Source organism: Xiphias gladius, chromosome 3 (genome assembly GCF_016859285.1).
Source record: "Xiphias gladius isolate SHS-SW01 ecotype Sanya breed wild chromosome 3, ASM1685928v1, whole genome shotgun sequence".
NCBI lineage: Eukaryota > Metazoa > Chordata > Actinopteri > Istiophoriformes > Xiphiidae > Xiphias > Xiphias gladius.
In genome coordinates this window covers 14,709,270-14,728,150 of record NC_053402.1, presented here as the reverse complement: position 1 = coordinate 14,728,150, position 18,881 = coordinate 14,709,270, and the positions used below count along the sequence as shown (strand labels likewise).

Here is an 18,881-nt window from a genome sequence, read left to right as displayed (position 1 = left end):
ATACCCTTGTTCCCTTTTTTTTTGGTCAAGGAAAAATATCATTATTCTTTCACAGAAACACGCATGCAGTGTAAAGCACATTTACAAAAACTGTGTCTTTCTGTCACACTCTGTCTCTTTTGTCTTTTTGAAGTGTTTTATCTCTAACTGGCATGAGCAGATGGAGAGGTGTCATTATTTTGTCGTGGTTACTTTGGCTTTATAACAGATCTGTCCTTTCCTTTTATCATCCAGGCAGAGGGACATTATAGCTTTTGTTTGAGATAGAAATAGTGTGAAAATGGATTTCAATTATACTGTATGTACAAACAGAATAGTAAGTGCCCTCTAAAAAAGTGTAGGTGGCTTTTACGGGAACTCATGATGAAGGGAGAATTCAGAACAACACTGACTATATTAATATGTAATTTCTCTAAACAAAAAGGAATTTCTGATCGCAAACAACAATAGCAGCAACCCAAATCTGTTAACTCAGGAATAGTAATGAATTATCAAGAGTAATTATGACATTGTTTCTGGAACAGCATGCTTCTCCCTCTCTGCATGTCTAGAAGACACCACTGCAGCAAACTGGTGAAGAGAAATTGTGATTAGTAGCATTACCACAAATGAATTTACAGGTGGAGTGATGTAAATATAGTAATGATGATATAATCACAGGTTATCTCAGTTTGAGCTTGGAGACTTTGAGACAAGCAGGATATGAAATGTTTGAGCTTGAATAAAATTCAGGATATTTTTGCCTTTGCTCCAATGGTTTAGCCAACTTATGCAATAGTAAATGTTGCATGTTCACACACATTATCACTTAATAGTTTCTTCAATAACATAACCATTATAAAAGTTGATTGGGAGGAAGTAAAACAGACAACTTTAAACTTTATTATAATTTTCCTCCAAAAGGCAAAAGACAGATACAGAGATTTTGTGTCTCATTTAGACTGAACCTCTTTAAAAGCTTACTTAAGTGTATAACTGCAAGCTTGTAAAACTTTGGTGTCTTTGTGTTTGCACCAAGCAGCTTCTATCTCTTTAGTATTAATAAGCCTGCAGCATGTCAAGACAGTACACTGGAACTAAGATGTTTTTGGGTCCATAACAGCAGAAGAAGCAGCCCTGGATCAAAGTAGAGGTATCTCAGCAGAGGTCACCCTCCTCCCACACAGGCTGACTCTGTATCAGTTTCAAAATCAAAATACTCTGCATATGACTGTAGGTGTTTTCTGAACTAACTTGTTTTCTTACTCTTTGTTTCATTATATCCTATCACATTAACGTAAATTTGAACACTTGTCTACAGACGATGATTGCGCTTGGTATGAAGAGCGACGAGGATTATATTTCCTTGCAAGAATAGAAGCTCCTTTAGACCAAAAAAAAAAAAAATCATTTTAACGAGAGGAATTGTGTTTACAAGGACTGACATGAGGACTGACAGGATATCAACTTGATTGGCAGCAAGGCACAGAGCCCTACACCCCCTTCTGACACATAGTGCACGGCTCTGGAAACAATCAGTACATATGTCACCAAGGATATCAAGATAATGAGGACTGTATGTGTGCACACAATCTCAAAAACTGCTGCACACCTAACTGGGGAACCTCTGCAACTACATTCCTGGCATGAAGTTAGCTGGTGCCTGGATCTATTTATTATGATGAAAATATAGCAAAGTGTAACATTTGCAGGTTAATGGCTTTTGTTCCTTTCCTCTGCAGCTTTGAGACCTTTCAGCTCCCTCACAATGAATCTGCATTTTGCTGGCACTTGACGTTTTGTACACTCTATATTTTTCCCTTCATAATATATTGAATACCTTTAAATTATTGATTTCCCTTTTTATATTCAACATAAAATTGGTGTTTGACTTGTGCTTTTCTCAGTCAGTCCACTATGACAGTGAGTAGTAAGATCCACAAACATGTAGTAAGAAAAGGAAAAAGCTGCTCACCTCATATTAAACTTATATATTAAATGATTACATTACAGTAGACAATCTAAGTCAAACAGTTCAGTCGTGACACAAAGGAAAATTGAGGGAAGCTATTCAGTGCAGAAAATATGTCAAATTTGTGCAAAAATGCAGGCACTAAAAGGCAAGAAGACCAATTATTAAGATTTTCTGAAATACCAAGTACTGTATATCCTTACCGATCTGTATAAGAACAAGACTAGGTCAAAACCTAGTATGTGGCTGGACCACCCTTTATCTGTTTGCTTCTCTCCTACTGTCTGTGCACACATACACAGTAATGTAGTACAGCCAAATCCCCAATAAAGCTGTTCTTATATACATATTTTTCTGTTTCTGTTGTCAGACAACGAAACAAATATGAAATATTGACTGAAACGCAGCCCATTGGGACTACATGTTAACCAGCAGTCACTTCCAAGTTATTTTCAAGCTGCTGCTTTGCACAACTAAAATCTATACTGGCAACTCTCTTCTACAGACAGTAGCTCAAGAAACTCAGAATATCCAAAAAAGTAACTAGATTTGTTGAAGTGGCTAAAAGGGTCTGAAAAGTTGGTAAATCTAGCAAAAAAGGAGCTAAGTTAGCAACACTGCATGTAAACGCCCCCCATGATGACGTAATAGAAACTGTTCATGCCAGTTCATTTTGAAGATGCAATGACCAATAGGGAAACTCCAACACTCAGTCAGTCAGTCATGTACGTTTGCGTTTCTAGGGCTGGCCTCACTGTTGCGGTCCAGCCAGTAAATGTATTTCTTTAGCATGGAACAATGCTTACCTCAGTGTGTTACTAAGAAATACTTAAATATTCACTTAACGAAATGAGAAACTGCAGAGAGACAAAGATGCTCCCCCCACTAACAGTAAGAGTTCACAATTAGGCACAAGCTAAGATATTTTTAGATCCTATACGATGCAGACAATGAGTCATGCTTTGTTCCAAGGATATTCTCCACACAGTGTATACTTCCTAGGGAATTATGCACTTAAACTCAGCATCATCCCATTCAAAGATATGACTTGTTACAGTATAGGATCATAAAACTAAAACCTTTCTGTCGTGCATGTGCATGGTGATACCTTTAGCTAGTTAACTAACACTTCTGTAGCTTGTAAAAGAAGAGTCACATATGTTCATATTCTTACTTGTAGTTTTAGAACAACTTGGCAAACCAGGCTTAGTTGCAATATTTTCTGTTGGCTTGTTTTTTTCTCCAAAGAAAAGACCTTCATCTGCAAATGCTGTGAGTTCACCTTGTTTCATCCTCAGCTCATCGGTAATTTTTCTTCCTTTGGCAATGTGTATCCGTGTTTCTTTGTCTCTGTGCTGTTGCTCAGAGGGCCAAACTGAATCTCATCATTATCTGTAAAGAAGGGATTTAAATAGAGAAAAAAAAAAAGTTTTCCTTTGCCTCAAGAAAAACTTCCTATTTCTTCTCTCTTTAAATACAGAAAAAAGCAAAAAGAAGTTTTACTTGAGGCGAAGCAATCATTTAATAAGTGTTCACTCGAAAGGTGAGGTTCTGAGGCTCTGATGAAAGTTCTCTTTCGTCTGAACCTCAGAACCTCTTTTATCAGAACATTCTTTTTACTAATTGCAATGGAAAAATGAAAACTGGTAAAGCAAAACCCTCACTCATACACGAGTTAATTATGACAATAGACCCTGCCACTTTCCACTTAGCAAAGAACCCACAAAGCCTTTTATCAGGTTTATTTAAGACTGCTCAAAACTTTGTAAACTGACTGAAAGAGACACAGGTTTGGGGTCAGCACTTATGTTCAGCTTCTAGTGAGGAGGGCTCCTCTGTACACGTCTCACTCTCAGTCATGCTCATATTCACTCCGACTGCAGCTTTTCAAAGCACATCATTCATCCAGACATGTCTCACACCCGTGTCTGCTGGTACACAGGTGTGTCAGCTGCTCTTTTATAAACATAAAAGACTTTCTCTTCCCTGTCAGGCATGCGCGTAATTGCCACCATTGTACACCGAAGGAAATTTGACCCCCACAAAAAAAATTGCCATCCTTTGCTTCCCTTTCATGCTTATACTTTTCTGTGTTTTAATTATGGAGGCAGCATTCATTGTACTAAGCATAGGGACGTACCATAAAAGAACCAAAAGAAGAAGGCATTCCGCTTGCGCGCACTTGTGTATAAGTGCTCACACACCTTCCAGTGAAAAGATTTGAGGGTGTTACTCAAACCACACTCGCATAACAATATTGTTGGCAGCATTTTGCGTGTTGTATTGAGACTCATTGTTTCAAAGTTTGTCCAGGGCGAGAAAAAAAAAGTTTGCAGAACATGGCTAGCAGCCAACCTTCCTATCGCTAGCTGTTGTCCCGAGGTCTCTCTCTCTTTGGGTTACTTGCTTCACTAAAACTGACACTGGTGATCTTGGATAACCGCTGTCACTAAGCTGGTTATCACCTGTCTCTGTTAACACTGGGGTTTCCATCTATGAGCAGAAGAGGCGGGTTGTTAACCGCCACATTACAAGTCACATAATAAGAACCGTGAATGAAGTGTTGAGATGAGATAAAAGGGTTAGGTGATAGCACCCGCGGGGGAAAAATCGTCTGCAGCAACAATTAAGAAAAAGGGGTTTTGAGACAGACAAGGAGAGCAGCCAGGTTGCAGAAATGCCAGCAGAGGAACTTGGAGAAAAGCCCAGCCAACCAAGCCTTAAGGACATACCACCGCAATCATTACCATCCAAGACCTTCGTTAAACAGGGTGCTGTGCTATTATTGTGCCAAAAACTTTCAATGGTCAGAAGTCACATATTTCAAGGAAGACGTATCGTTCCTTGGTGTCTGCTAGGGTTGAAACTGAAAGAAAAGCAATAGAAAGGTTTAAAAGTCATCAGAAGAGCGAGAGCCACAAGCATGCAGTGACCACATTGCTGGGTAAAGCCCATCACTGCAAAACTGTCACACACTCAAAAGAAACAGCAGGAGGAGGCCAGAGAAAACCTAACATAGGTCCCACATACACCACCCTCCTAAACATGCTCAAGTCCAGCTATCAGTATAGCACATTTGCTGATGTGGTCAGCATACTGAAGGACATGGTGCCAGGGGTGCAACGGCTCTTCAGCCAAGTAGGGAACCTGGTGAGACTTCTACTGGGTGTTCCTGCCTCCTCAGCTGATGCTGAAAAAAAGTTTCAGAGCTTTGAGAGACTTAAAACTTGGCTGAGGACGTCGATGACGCATAGAATGCTTAACCATGTGGCTGTTTGCCATGCGCACAAAAAAAGGTTGGACAAGCTGCAATAAGAGACTGATTTGCCAGAACCTCGTTGAGCTGAGTGATATTCGAAAGTATGTTTTTGGTGTCATTCAAATAAAAACCCTTCTGTAGCATGATGTGTGTGTGTGTGTGTGTGTGGTATTTCAATATTTCAAGGTTTAGTTCAACGTGCAAAATTCTAATTTGTGAACGTATAAAAAAAAATATATAGTAGCTGAAAAGAATTGAAAAAAATTTGCTGTTTTATGACCGTTCCAAAATGCTGTGTTTGTATTTGTAATTTGTCTGTTCAGAACATGGTGGTTTATGTTGATAATTGCCTATTTTGTGCTGGTTTATTATTAATTGCCATGACAATTACCCAATTAGGTGGTTAATTAAGTTTGTATCCCCTATATTACACGTCAATAAAGGATTGACACTGTTGAGAGCTGGTTTCTGCCTCTCATTCCACACTGCTCACAATAATTTACAATAGTTTTGCACAATATATACAAATGGTGAGGTTAGTGAACGAATGAGTTCAGATTCAAAGCCAAAAACTCTGAGCCTTGAATTTCCTACACTATCTGTGACACTGAAAATGCACATGCTCACATACTGAAGTTAGAAGCATGATTTTGGGCTTGCTTTAACAACTTAAAGTGTCACAAACAGTGTGGGAACTTTGAGAGCTTCTGGTTTGAACCAGTACTCAGATGTACGAAGGCTGATACACCACCACAGGCTTTTAAATTATTCCTTAACATCACTTCACAGGACCTGTCAGGGCAATTTTGGAAGTGCTCCTAATACGCAACTATGGAAGCAAATCATTCCAATAATAATCTGAATTATATCAGCAACTGAATACCACATTTCGAATATTTATCACTACTGAATACTTTATTGTTGTTAACCTAACCTTAACCAGGATGTCAGGAATGACATTTTCCATTTTGCTGCACTAGGACCAGGCTTTGGACCCCATGAGGACTACTATTCACACTACTATTGTGTGTGTAACTATAAAATCTGCAGATGGAAACCTGCAACGCATTTTAAAATGCTGGTGCAAGCATTGTAAAACTTTGTTTTGAATAAATCAAAAATAGCTTACTGATTTGTTTCTGCATGCCTGGTTGTGTACCTGCAGGGAATGTGTGAATACACACAGGATTTCTCTGTATCTTCCTCAGGTGTCAGACAGCGATAGTGTCACGCCGTTTAACTCAGCTGCCTCGCGAAGCTTAAACCTCCTCTCAGGGGAGAAGTCCTACTTTCCCCCCGCGCTCCCCTGGGTTGACTCAGTCTGACTCTGCCCGTGGTTGGGAGCAGACTTCTCCACTCTGTCTGTGGGTGTAATTCTCTGATCAAAGTTTGGCAAGAATAGCACTGTCACCCATAGCAAATCTGCTTAGACAAAAGTGCAACTGAGGGAAAATTTGGGTCATGTGGAGAGACTCAGAGGATCTCTGAGGAAATTCACATTCATTATTGTTCTCAGCAAAGTATGACCTGAGTTTTAACAGCGTGCAGAGAGATTCTCTATAGTGTAAGGAATGTATAATCTGTTGTTGGTGCCTGGAACACACTGGGGAATTGAAGGACAAATGTGTTTAAGGCAAATGAGAGATGGTTCATGTGCCTACACAAGGGGGATCATAGACTAATTATTGATTCAGAGAAGTCTTTTGGATTGATTACTCGTATATTCTCATGCCAAATGGTTATAATGATGATTTTTCATTTATTCATGGGTTTAGATTTTATTATGCATGTTATGGATGTTGTTTATTTTCTTTTGCTTCTATCTTCATTTCGATGTTTATGTACTCCTGCAACATCTGTGTTGTCTGGTGTCAGATATTAAGCGTTCTGAAGAAGAGCCAACCCCCCAAAAATGTATATCACACCAACAGCTGACCTGGCTAGTGTAGTGTCCTGGAGTAGCATACAACCCTGCTTTCCCTTCTCAGTGACAACATAAGGAAAACCGATACAAGGCAGCATTTGAAGTACCCTCACATACCTCAGCCAATGTCACGATGCAGCCGCCAGCAGCTGTCTGCCTGGCTTTTATCTTCCATCCTCTCTGATACAGAGCCTTCAGGTCCTTGTCTTGTCTTTCAATGTCACTGTCTGTCTCTCCATCTTGCTGCCTATTGGCACCCTCTTTGTCTCTGTCATATCTCTCCCTCTGTCAGGTAAGTCTGTCTGCCATTGTTATTGTCTCTTACTTCTACAGTTGAGCAGACATCGTGAATTTCAGCACTAAGTTTGGCATTTTAACTTTATTAAATCTAATATTTGAGAGCAAATGGCAAACAATTATTTCTCATTTATTAATATTTACTGGAAGCTTGACGGAGAAATTAAATAAACCTTTAAACTGAGATTTTAAATTCATCGGAGCTCTAGAGAGCAGAAATAGGAATTGAGCGTCTGCATTCAACCAGGCTTGTTAAAGGTTTTGTGGCCCTTACAAACACAACAAACTTCAAACTTACCTCCTCTGCCAACTGTTGTGGAAGATTTTCTACAAAAGACTCTGAACACAGTTAGACACACTCATAGGGTTAAAGTGAAATATATCGTAAGTTACAATATGGGAAACAAACAAACCTTAATGCAAGAAGTCAAAAGAGAGTCTCTCAGTAGAAAGAGTCAAAGAACTTAGTCCCCATTGGTTGTCTTTACTTCAACCCAAACACATCATCCAATAAGATAGAAACATATACAATATTCACGTGCTGCCCATGTACTGGTCATAAATTAAAGCTCAGACAGACATAGCTTGGCGTATTTAATATTATTAATTATATTATTATTAATATTTAATAGTCAGATAAATAAATAGATTTATAATATTATTTTCATTTATTAATTGTATTATTTTTATACTATTAACTATTAACACTGTTAGCAAAGTAATGTAGTGTTGCAGTTCCTCTGTAACCACTGGAGGGCAGCGAACACTCATCATTCTAATACGCTCAGGCAAATTTTCAAGGCCACCTAGTGTCAGGACAGACACAATACCATACTGACACTTCCAGCAAAAACTGTCAAAAGAAAACCATTTAAAGAATAAGGAGTGTTTCTAATATTCTGTACATTTCCAAGTATGTAAATGGAGGTGGACAAAATATTTGCAATGGTAGTTTTTATTGCAGGGCTGTTTGTTGGAACGATATCACTTTGTTATCTAAGAAAGTGCAATGAGTAATTCTTCACAGCTTCGATGTGAATTAACTGTATGTAAGAGAGACGTCCAGCTTTGCGCAAGGTGGTCAGTGGTCTTGTTTACATGTTGCGTTTTGTTAGCAAGTAAGCTTGACGCCATATTGAAGAAACGCTCGGATAACGTTCAGATTACCTTATTTACAGCAGATAACTTTCTAAAAGCAGAGTTTCAGCTACCTGACACTATAACAATGTCACACTACATGACAAGAGTTACAATTCCTACAGCCACGAGAGGTTCACTTGAACATGAACTTGTCGTTTCGGGGCAGTTGCTGAAACGACTTATACTGACGTTCGTCTTGGGAGGACAGTCTCAAAATAGAGCAATGTGGAGAAAAGTGTGTAAGGAGAGACCACATCACAGTCCACAAATGCCGTACGAACCGAAGTCCATATCGTTTTGTGTGAATCTAATCTATAAGAGTACAAGAGTAAATGTCAAGCGAGTGAAGATAAGAGAAATAAAGGCAGGTTCGGAAATTAGATTTTCTAAATGTTTTTCATCACTGTAAATACAGCACATTATTGCCTCATGTTTCAAGTCTTGTTTGCAGTGGATGAATGAATGACAGTAGGATGTCACTGTTTGTTCAGCGTTTCATCAGAGATGTGATGGCCCTCACCAGTGGGCTGTTTCATCATGACATCTTTATGTAAACCTTGCCAATAAGCAAATTATGTTTGAGATGCTTTCTGTAAGTTTCCAGTTGCATTCATGTTGTGGAGGGGTGGGCTGATGGAGACACAGCTCTTACAAGTCTATGGTTTGTCATAATCCATAGTGTTGTTCAAAGCTTCTCTTTCTGCACTCTGTCATAAAAGTAAGCTTCAGAGTAAAAAAAGAAAAAAAAAGCATCCGGCATTAAGCGCTACATATGAAAAAAGGCCCAAACTCCAACAGGAGACTTTAATTCTCCAGGATGGAGGTAACAAGTGGCATCAACTGGAATCAATGATTGTATCTGTTAAATGACCCATGGGGGGATGCGCTATAAACAGCTGAAGGATCTAATTACAAGCTATGGTTCATCAGCGGTAATTGCTGTATATGGAGAGAATCACTCAAAGACAAATTGGCATTTTAGGGAGGGTATTTAATTCTGTGGAGGTTTTCTTAGACTCCTTGAGGGAGGATGAAAGGTGGGTGATAGTTCAACAATAACCTTCTGTTACCAAGGCTGTTAATGCCAGTATGTCAGTCAACTTGACTGATACGTACATATACCTCATACAAACAGATTATTTTTAAAAGATGTACAAAATTTAATGAGAAGCAACAGCGGCATTCGGCCTAGCTAAGGAACATGGGAATGAATGGAAACATAGACAAAAAGTTGAATTATGTACGAAGCAGGTCATTAGCCACATGCAGTATGTTCCCTGGTAACATTTCGCATTTCCTCCAAACATTCCTCTAAAGTCGTCCATCACTTCCCACCAGTGGAGCTTATTGCCTGATTAAAGAACCTGAGAGCCACCGTCCGGCCTCTCAGATCACCAGACCCCTCTGACCTCATTAACTCCAAAGCACATCAAATCAAAAATGTGATTCAGCGCTGATTTAAGGAGAAACCCCGTGAACTAGAGGGCTGGTTAAAGGACAACAGAGACACGTACAGGTGAGCAAACTGTGCATACAGAGCAGTTGAAAATAACTCCTGGAGCTGGCATCAGTCAGACTACCTGCTCATACACAAAAACAGTCATTGTTTAGCTGAAGTGGTGCAAAATGATATAATCAGACTTAAATTTATTCACAGCAGGGTTGGGAACTTTAAATTAGAGCCCTGTATCGATTTAAAGAAAAATTAACCAAAGTACAGATTAAATGGTCCTAAACTAAAGGCCAGAATCAAGGAGCTTTAGATAAAAAAACAATCAAGTCTCTGTTCAAGCGTTTTCCTTCTTTTGTCTGTAGTTTTTTGTTTCTTTCCCCCTTTAAACACTGTTTAGATAAACCAACAATTGTAAGTGGGAATATGCCTGTTTTTGGGAGAGTTACTGACTGATAGCTGAAATACATTTAATACTTTTGATGTCAGTCATGTGATTCCAGAAGATTTTTGTCTAGAGTAAAATCTAGCCTTGTCCTTCATGAGCAATAAGCCTTTCAATATCCCTTTGTGAAAGTGAGTTCAGTTTGAAGCGTGATGGCACGGTAGCCGACTCAAATGCAGATCTTTTATTTATATGCACCTGCGCGTTTGAGCTTGGTCATGCCGTGCTAATCACTTGAGTCTGTAGAGGCCCACGCATCATTCAGTTGGATGCGGGGCTGACAGCTCCGGAGTTTGACTACAGCTGAAGACTGAAACGGACTCGGCTGAGAGGGGGTTTTAAAGCTTGATGAATTAATGTGTGAGGTGGATGGACTCTAGACTGCCTCATGAGAAAAGTTGACATGGAGCACTTTGTACACCTTCATGACTGTGTCAGCAAGCACAGAAAAAAGGACAATAGAAATATTCTGGAAGTTACTGCTCTGGAAACGTGTGGCATTTTTCATATATTTTCTTTCATTTTAAAATGTGTTTAACATTTTGGGTACATTTTTGATTAAAGTATATTAGTATGTTGACAATTTTTTTCACATTGATTATTTTTTGATAATGTTTCGGTGTATAAAACGTCCAAAGACCGAGGGAAATGCCCATCACAGTTCCCCAGAACCCAAGTTACCCTATTTACATTGCTTGTTTTCTCCAACCAGCAATCTAAAACCCAAACGTATTCTGTGCACTACCAGGAAAAAAACAGAAATTATTCATATTTGAGAAGCTGGTGACAGTGAATTTTTGTCATTTTTGCCAAATTTTGATTTGGTTATCAAAATTGTTGCTGATATTTTTTTTATTGATCGACTAATTGATTAATCAGCTAATCATTTCAGTCCTAATATTACCTTTAAATGCAGTATGAACAAGACTAAGTCTACAGACTTGCTAGCAGCACAGTGAGGCTGTATTTATGCACAGCAGGGATTTGAGCTAAATGCTAACATCAGCATGCTAACATGCTCACAGGAACAATGCAAACATGCTGGTTTTTAGCAGGTAAAATGTTAACCTCTTTAACCATCTTAGTTTAGCATGTTAGCATACCAGCATTTGCTAATTAGCACTAAACAGAAAATTACAGCTGAGGCTGATAGGGATGTCATTTGTTTTGCAGTTATTTGATCATAAATCAAAGTACTGGACAAGTTAAAATATTAAACTCACGGAGACACTAGATGAAAAGTCAGGGAGTCACCAAAGTGGCTCCAGTTCATCCTGGGGGGACACGAATGTCTGTACTAAATTTCATGGCAGTCCATCCAATAGTTGTTGAGACATTTCACTCAAACCAGGACATTTCAGGGGATCACCGAAGTCATTAGGATACAATGTCCGAGAACCATGAGTGACTGTACAAAATTTTGTGGCAGTAGGCTTCATCCTCTGGGGACCATGAACATCTGTAGAAAAATTTCATGGCTGTCCATCCAATAGTAGTTGAGATATTTCAGTCTGGAACCATCATGTACAGGCGGCAGTGTCAACACATTGCCTATCTCATTTCGTGTTACTTAACATGACCTTTGGCTGGAGGTGAGCCCGGTGAAATCCTTTTAATTAGAAGGGGGTCTGTCAGACGGGAAACGGCTCTGGAGCGGGACTACTAAGGAAAAGGCAGATTGATGACCAGCCACTCAAATCCAATATGAAGTAATTCACTGTGGGTACAATTAAGCTTTGTGCTGAGATGAGGGATATTATTTCAGCAGGAGAGTTGGCAGGTGTCTGTCCTGATTAAATGTTCATTAACAGTGAACGGCTGGTTCAGGTGCAGTTGGAGCTCATGCAGCCAGAGCTGCTGTTTGTTCCCCCGTAAGCTTAATCTTTCCCCTGTGTACCTGCTGTAGTTAAACCAGGATGGTGCCGACAGTGTTGATTAAACTGATGATGATGAGTTTTCATTACAGTAACACTCTCTCACAGTATATCTCTTTCTCGCATGCGCTGTCTTGCGTTTAAAGTCCTTTTATCGCCTTGTCCTTGCCTCAGTTTTCTTCCAACCTGTCTGAATATTTTTTCGTCCTTTTCCCATATTCATCTTCTAAATGCTGTAGTCGCTCTCACTTTCCTCCTCCTCCTATTTATTCTTGTCATTAGATTTAATGCTCAGGCTTTTCCTTATCAAGTCCCAGACAAGGTTTTTTTTGTTTGTTTTTTCCTGAAGCCATTTTTCTGTGAGGGCTACTACACATTTCTCTTTTCTTATCTCTGTTTTTTTATTTATTTATTTTTTTTAGGTTTTCATACTCAAAATGTCTTTTTGCTTGACTAACAGCTACTTGTCTTCCCTCTCTTTTGACTCCTTGTCCTGTGTTGTCACCAGGCATGGCTGACTGAGATCCATGAATACGCCCAACAGGATGTGGTGCTCATGCTGCTTGGAAATAAGGCAAGGCAATATGGGAAATATTTGTCTCTGTAGGTAGAGACACAATAGAGCCAATACGCTAGATACATGCACACTACGGGTGGGTATCAAACTAAAATATGCATGGACAAACCGTTTGCATTGAATGCTTGGTCTGATACTTAGACTTGTTTACTTATTCACTGATTAGATATTGCTTGTCTTAAATTCCATTACTTTTCCTGACCTAAATTATAATTTTGCTCATTTTAGACAACTTTAATTTAGGCAAGGTTCTTGTTCTTCTTGTAATTGATCAACTGACTGATAGATCAAGAGTTGCCTGTGAAACCGAAACTTGATTTATCTTATTCCTCTGGGCCATAGCACTCCATTGGTTTCCAAAAACTACATAAAATGCATAAATGAGTCACACAGGTGCACTTAGTGTATGTGTTATAAATGTTATATTCACTTCCACGCCAAATCCATGCCTGAAAATTGTCACCGACAAATGTACTATTTATTCATGTTTGAGTAACATTGGCTGAAAGAAAGGTGCTTTAGGAAATTATTTAGCCTTTTTTGAAAACGATAGCATACATTTTCTTGTACGTATACATCTTTAGCAGGAAAAAGATAAAAGTCGTAAAGTCCTGAGAGACAGACTCAGACAACGGTCTGTCGGTTTTGGTCTTTTCATTGGATTCGGTGACCAACACAAAAATGTACCTGTCAATCTGATCTGCAAATTTTCTAGAACTGCCATTCAACACCCCCCCCCCCCCGAACAGAGAAGAGATGTCACTGCCTCAGAGCTTTGTCTAGTTTCAGTCCCCCACAGTCAATATCAGCCCTTTAAATAGCATCGTGAGAGTCAGTCTCGACTCATTAGCTGCTATCAGAGCTGAACACCAAGAGAGGCTTGTATGCAAACTGTGGCCAAATAGCGCACAGATCTCCACACTTGACGTGTGTCTGTTGTGGTTTTAGCACTGATGTCGGTACGTATGACCTTGTTCTCCCTGTCTCACCAGGCTGATGCCACTCATGACCGGGTGGTGAAGAGAGAAGATGGAGAAAGGCTCGCTAAGGTGAGGGGAACATACGCAGTTTTCACTGCCCAACTGCCACAGCTGTTATGATGAGAACCCACACTCATCATATCAAGAAATTTTTCAACACATCTTTTAATTGTAGTGAAGTCAGGACCCCTGTATGTGAGCAGTAAAGTCCTCAATTTCTCCTTAAATGTAATTTTCAAAAGGGATTTGTATGACTGATTGGATTTTAATGGCAGATGAGAAGATTATGAATATTATAGAACGGTTTGGATTATCTAGAAACAGTTTTCATTTTCACTCTTGCTCTTTATCTAACAGATAAATGTACCACCTGCAAACCCAAAAATATAGATAAGACAAAGAAATGCCAGACACCTCAGATGTATGGTCCAGATAATGAACATTTGATATTGAATATTTACTGTCATCACCTATTAAAGCTTTACTAGCTCTCGCAAAACATGTCAGTTATAATCAGTTTCACAGTCCTTGGCTCGTTGATAGCCTTCAGCACAGCTACAAATACGATCACTGAACATTTCTTTTTATCAATCTCCCTGACTGTTGCTTCACAGCATGGCACACAAAACAAACAGAAGGCATCAAATAATTTTCTCCAGAGGGCGGAGCAATAGAGTGCCACTTAGTGACTTAAGGCTCAGCCTGGGAGGGAAAAAAAAAGCACATCAGTTATCATCAGCGGGGCGGCTGGGGCTCACTGGACAGAGCAGGTCGTCCACTAACCGGGAGGTCGGTGGTTTGATCCTCAGCTCCTCCAGTCGGCATGTCGAGGTGTCCTTGTGCAAGATGCTGAACCCCAAATTGCCCCCGATGTATCATCGGTGTGATGAAAGTGCAGTGTGTATATATATATATATATAAATAAATAACAAAAGAACACTGTCTGAATGGATGAATGCGGCAGTAGTGTAAAGCGCTTTGAGTGGTCAAGTTCTGAGCACAACTACTGTGCCGTGAAATTCTGCTGTAAACTTTTATAGAATTTTCATCCAACAACCATGCTTGATTTTATTTTCAATTCAGAAGTATAAACCTGTCATAAAGTATTACATTTTCATAGGTTTGTGTGTTCATTGGTTAAAACGGCGAAGATCTCCAATAACTCACAGCTTTTTACACTGCAGGAGTTTGGAGTTCCCTTCATGGAGACCAGCGCCAGGTCGGGTCTCAATATTGAGCTGGCTTTCACTGCTGTGGCTAAGTGAGTAGCATCCTGTGTGCGAGCATTGTGGGTTGGTCTATTAAGAGATGTTTTGTCATTTTAATCTACAAAGTATCTCCCTACAATTACAAAGATGAATATATGACACCACTTTACTGTAATTAAGAAATGTAAAAAAAGAAAAAGTTCATTTTTGACCTTGGAAATAGTACAAAAAACCTCTGGCCCCATAGTTTTCTTGCTTACAGAAATTTTAGTCAAATTTCAGGTTAAAACTTGTGGCTGAAAGGTCTTAAAAAAGGTAGTAAGTGGACCTTCACCCCTCCAGAGATGTTTTAAGACAAAAACAAAAAAGTTCAATTATCTATTAAAAATTCTTAAAATGACATCTGCTCTTTCTCCCTCATTGAAAAATCCAGAAATCTATAAATATCCAACTTGTTCATTTCAAAAGTTTACCTGCTGGACACAAGATGTCTACTACTTCACTGTAAAGCGATATTCAAGGTGAGGACAGAGGAACCTTCCTCCTCCAGCAGATTAATGTAAAAACAGCCTTCTTGTGTCAAGCTCTGCACACGCATCATTCTGCAGAGGAGGTTAAACATCCAGGTCAAGTAATAATGGAGGCGCACTTCAGATTTTTTTTCCAATTTTTTTTTTTTTTGGTCAAAATGATAAACAAGGTACTTCTGACATACTAATAATCAGTAATCTCTGTTTTTCTCTTCTTAAGCTCAGAAACAATACATGAAACTTCATTTTAGCTACAAAAAGTGCCATGAAATAACTTCTGTAATGACTTGGCGCATTAAAAATAGAGTTGACTTAATTTGTTTTTGGAGCAACTTAAGGCATAAAGTGATCATTTGTTTTGTTGGGTGGCTCCATTTTGTTTAATCAAATCGTGTTCTCTTCCTTTGTCTCAGGGAGCTGAAGCACAGGTCCATGAAGGATCCCACTGAGAAGTTTAAACTGCAGGAGTACGTGAATAAGGAGATGAAGGGCACCGGGTGCTGCAGGTCTTAAAGCCCGCTCCGGTCACTCTCTGGATCTGTGTGTGTGTGTGTGTGTGTGTGTGTGCGCGTGTGTTCATATGTGCATCACTCATCTTTATACAGCATGTAGTCAAATCTGGCCTGATCAGAGATGAGGATTCAGCTCCAGTGAGGTACACTACCAGTCAAATGTTTTAAAACACCCTACGTTTCCAGTTTTTATTGACCTTTAATTAGTTCAATTCCTGTGAATATCCTTAAATAGTATAAAAGGTAAGCAAGATACCAAAAAAAAAAATTCTTTATCAAAAACTGAAAAAAAATCATGTAAATTTAAAAGAAAACAGGCCTTTTCCAGGGATGAAGAAACTGGTTAACTTATAGTTTTCCTGCAGTTAATGCAAACAACTCCTACAGGTGTCCCCATTTTGGTTGATGACTCTGTACAAAGGCCGTGTTGGAACCAACTGTTTCTACAGCCTCTGATGCATTATTAGGACAATACTGTACTGCAGGAAGTGAAACTGTATGAAATCAAATGGTGAGGAAAAAGACAAGTAACAAAGACCGACTGGTTATTCAGGGCTTCATCCTGCAGCAAGATAATGACCCAAAACAGAAGAAAAGAATTAGACTGGTTTCACATGATGGAAGACCAGCACAATCTCTAGACTTAAACCCCATGGAGCTGGATTTGGGTGAACTGGACAGAAGGTGAAAGCAAAGCAAACAAAGTGCAGCGCATTCATTGGAGCTTCTGCAACAGTGTTGGGATGAACTTTCTGAGCAATATTTGATTATCATTCTCGAATGTAATGAGTGTGTTCGGCTACTGAATGAGTCAAAATTTTAGATTAAATTTGGTTCAACAAGAAGATTCCAGGATTCCTTGTTTTTAAAATGTCCAATAGGTTATTTGTCCTCAAAACACAGACATTGAGTTATATAAATTTAAATAACTGGAAAAATGGAGGTGTTCTAAAACTTTTACCAAAGGTTTAGTAAACTAAACTAAGACCATTAGTGTATAAACCTATTTGCTATGTTTCCCTACTCTCAAACCTCTCTGTCTCAGTACTCACAACCTCAATCTGTTGCCCTGCACTCATCTTACTGCCCTCCTCTATCTTGTGGGTCCTGCTTTTCCTCACCCACCTCCTTCTGCAGCTGTGAATGTAGCCCCAGGTTATGGTTTGCAAAACACAAAGTTAGGTGCTGCACACCTCAGTTCTTAACCTATTAATGGACATTTTCTTCCATTTTCTTCCATATACCTGCATGATTATCTGTTGATGGCGGGAATAGAATCTAACACCTAGCAAATACCTTTTCATTACCTTGTGTGGTGATTTTATTGTGGAGGGATTTCATCTTTTTGCAAAGACAAGGTACACGTCTTTTAAAGCCATTTACTTCTTAAATCTACTTAAAATGTTGTTTGAATGTTCTCTTCTTGGTCAACAGACAGATTAAGGTTTATATACTAGATGTATGGTGATGTGTCTTCTGTCCATGGTTCAGTGTTCACGTCAGTAATTCAGGCTCCCTGGAGCCAGTTTAGCTCACCAGCATAAACTCAATCTAAGCATTTCATTCCGCTGTGGATATTCGGAAATGTGTGTTACTTCAACATAATGTAAAAGTAAATGTTGATCTTTTGCATAAAAAAAAAAAAAGACTGAGTACAGAACAGCGTCATTAGCCACATTAAACCATTGTTTAGTAGATTTGAATTCATGCTAAATGTGGAAATATAGTTTAAACAAATCTACAGACACATTATTGGGATTTTTTCTATTAGAGGATCGGTTTTGAGTCTTGGAGAGCTATAATGCAAACTCTCTTCTTGATAATATATACATATATTTAGATTTTAAATGATTTAAAAACAGATGGTCAAACATACCATATGTAATCTACATACACTGGGGTTTTGACGGTGTAAATACTTAACACTTTCTCTGCATGTAAAAAAAGTTTCAATAGGAGAATAGCACTTTAGATGGTAACTGAGCGTGGGTGTGGTTCTGGGAATAAAGACCTATAGTATGTTGACAGTGTTACCTAAAGCATTGTTTATGAAAAACACGTGCATTTCTTTTATTTCAACGTTTTATTTTTAGCCAGTGCAAACATTACTAGATTGCTTTAATTCTTGCTTTTGTTCTCCATCCATGAATATATAAATGGGATACATGGTGCCATGGTCTCTCTTATAATCTGTTAACAGTATTGAACCTATTCTTCATAAAAGAAGCATAGGCCTCTTTTTATATGACAGTTTGGTAGATTTCATCTTAGTCATAGAAACCATAAAAACTGAATTTCTCTCTGTACAGTATTTACTTTACATTCTCCAATCTTGATGTTCTCAGTAATGTGTTGGTTTTTGGTTTTACTACTTTTCAATGTGCAATTTTTTTCTTGTAACTTAAAGTTAACCAAAATAAAATCAAAAGGTATTGTGGCTTTTACTTAATAAGGATAATAACGATCATGTTTCAGATTCACCTACACAAACTCTACTCTTACACGACTTCAGTGAGTTCAGAGCATGAGTTACAGAACAATGTGCGCAGTGGAGATTTAATGACTTGAGTCTTTAGGGACACTTAAGCAGGACAGATTCATGCTCACATTGTTTGCTTGACCCCGGCTTTTAAATTTTGAATTTATGGATGGCTACTCAGTACCGCTCAAAAACGTCTTCAAGCCTTTTTTTTCCAGCACTTGCATAAATTATTTAGCACGCACACCTTCAGTC

At 38.8% G+C, this 18,881-nt stretch overlaps 1 protein-coding gene across 1 annotated transcript in view; it reads left to right on the top strand.

Annotated features, from left to right (window-relative positions):
- The window catches only part of LOC120788407 (ras-related protein Rab-26-like), a 55,084-nt gene extending 36,514 nt beyond the window's left edge, over nt 1-18,570 (top strand). Inside the window, exons 6-9 of the mRNA XM_040124205.1 lie at nt 12,849-12,914; nt 13,910-13,966; nt 15,082-15,158; nt 16,049-18,570. Of these exons, the coding sequence (XP_039980139.1) occupies nt 12,849-12,914; nt 13,910-13,966; nt 15,082-15,158; nt 16,049-16,148 (300 nt within the window). The 3' untranslated portion in view covers nt 16,149-18,570. The remainder of the gene's footprint in view (nt 1-12,848; nt 12,915-13,909; nt 13,967-15,081; nt 15,159-16,048) is intronic.
- Nucleotides 18,571-18,881: the final 311 nt, after the last annotated feature.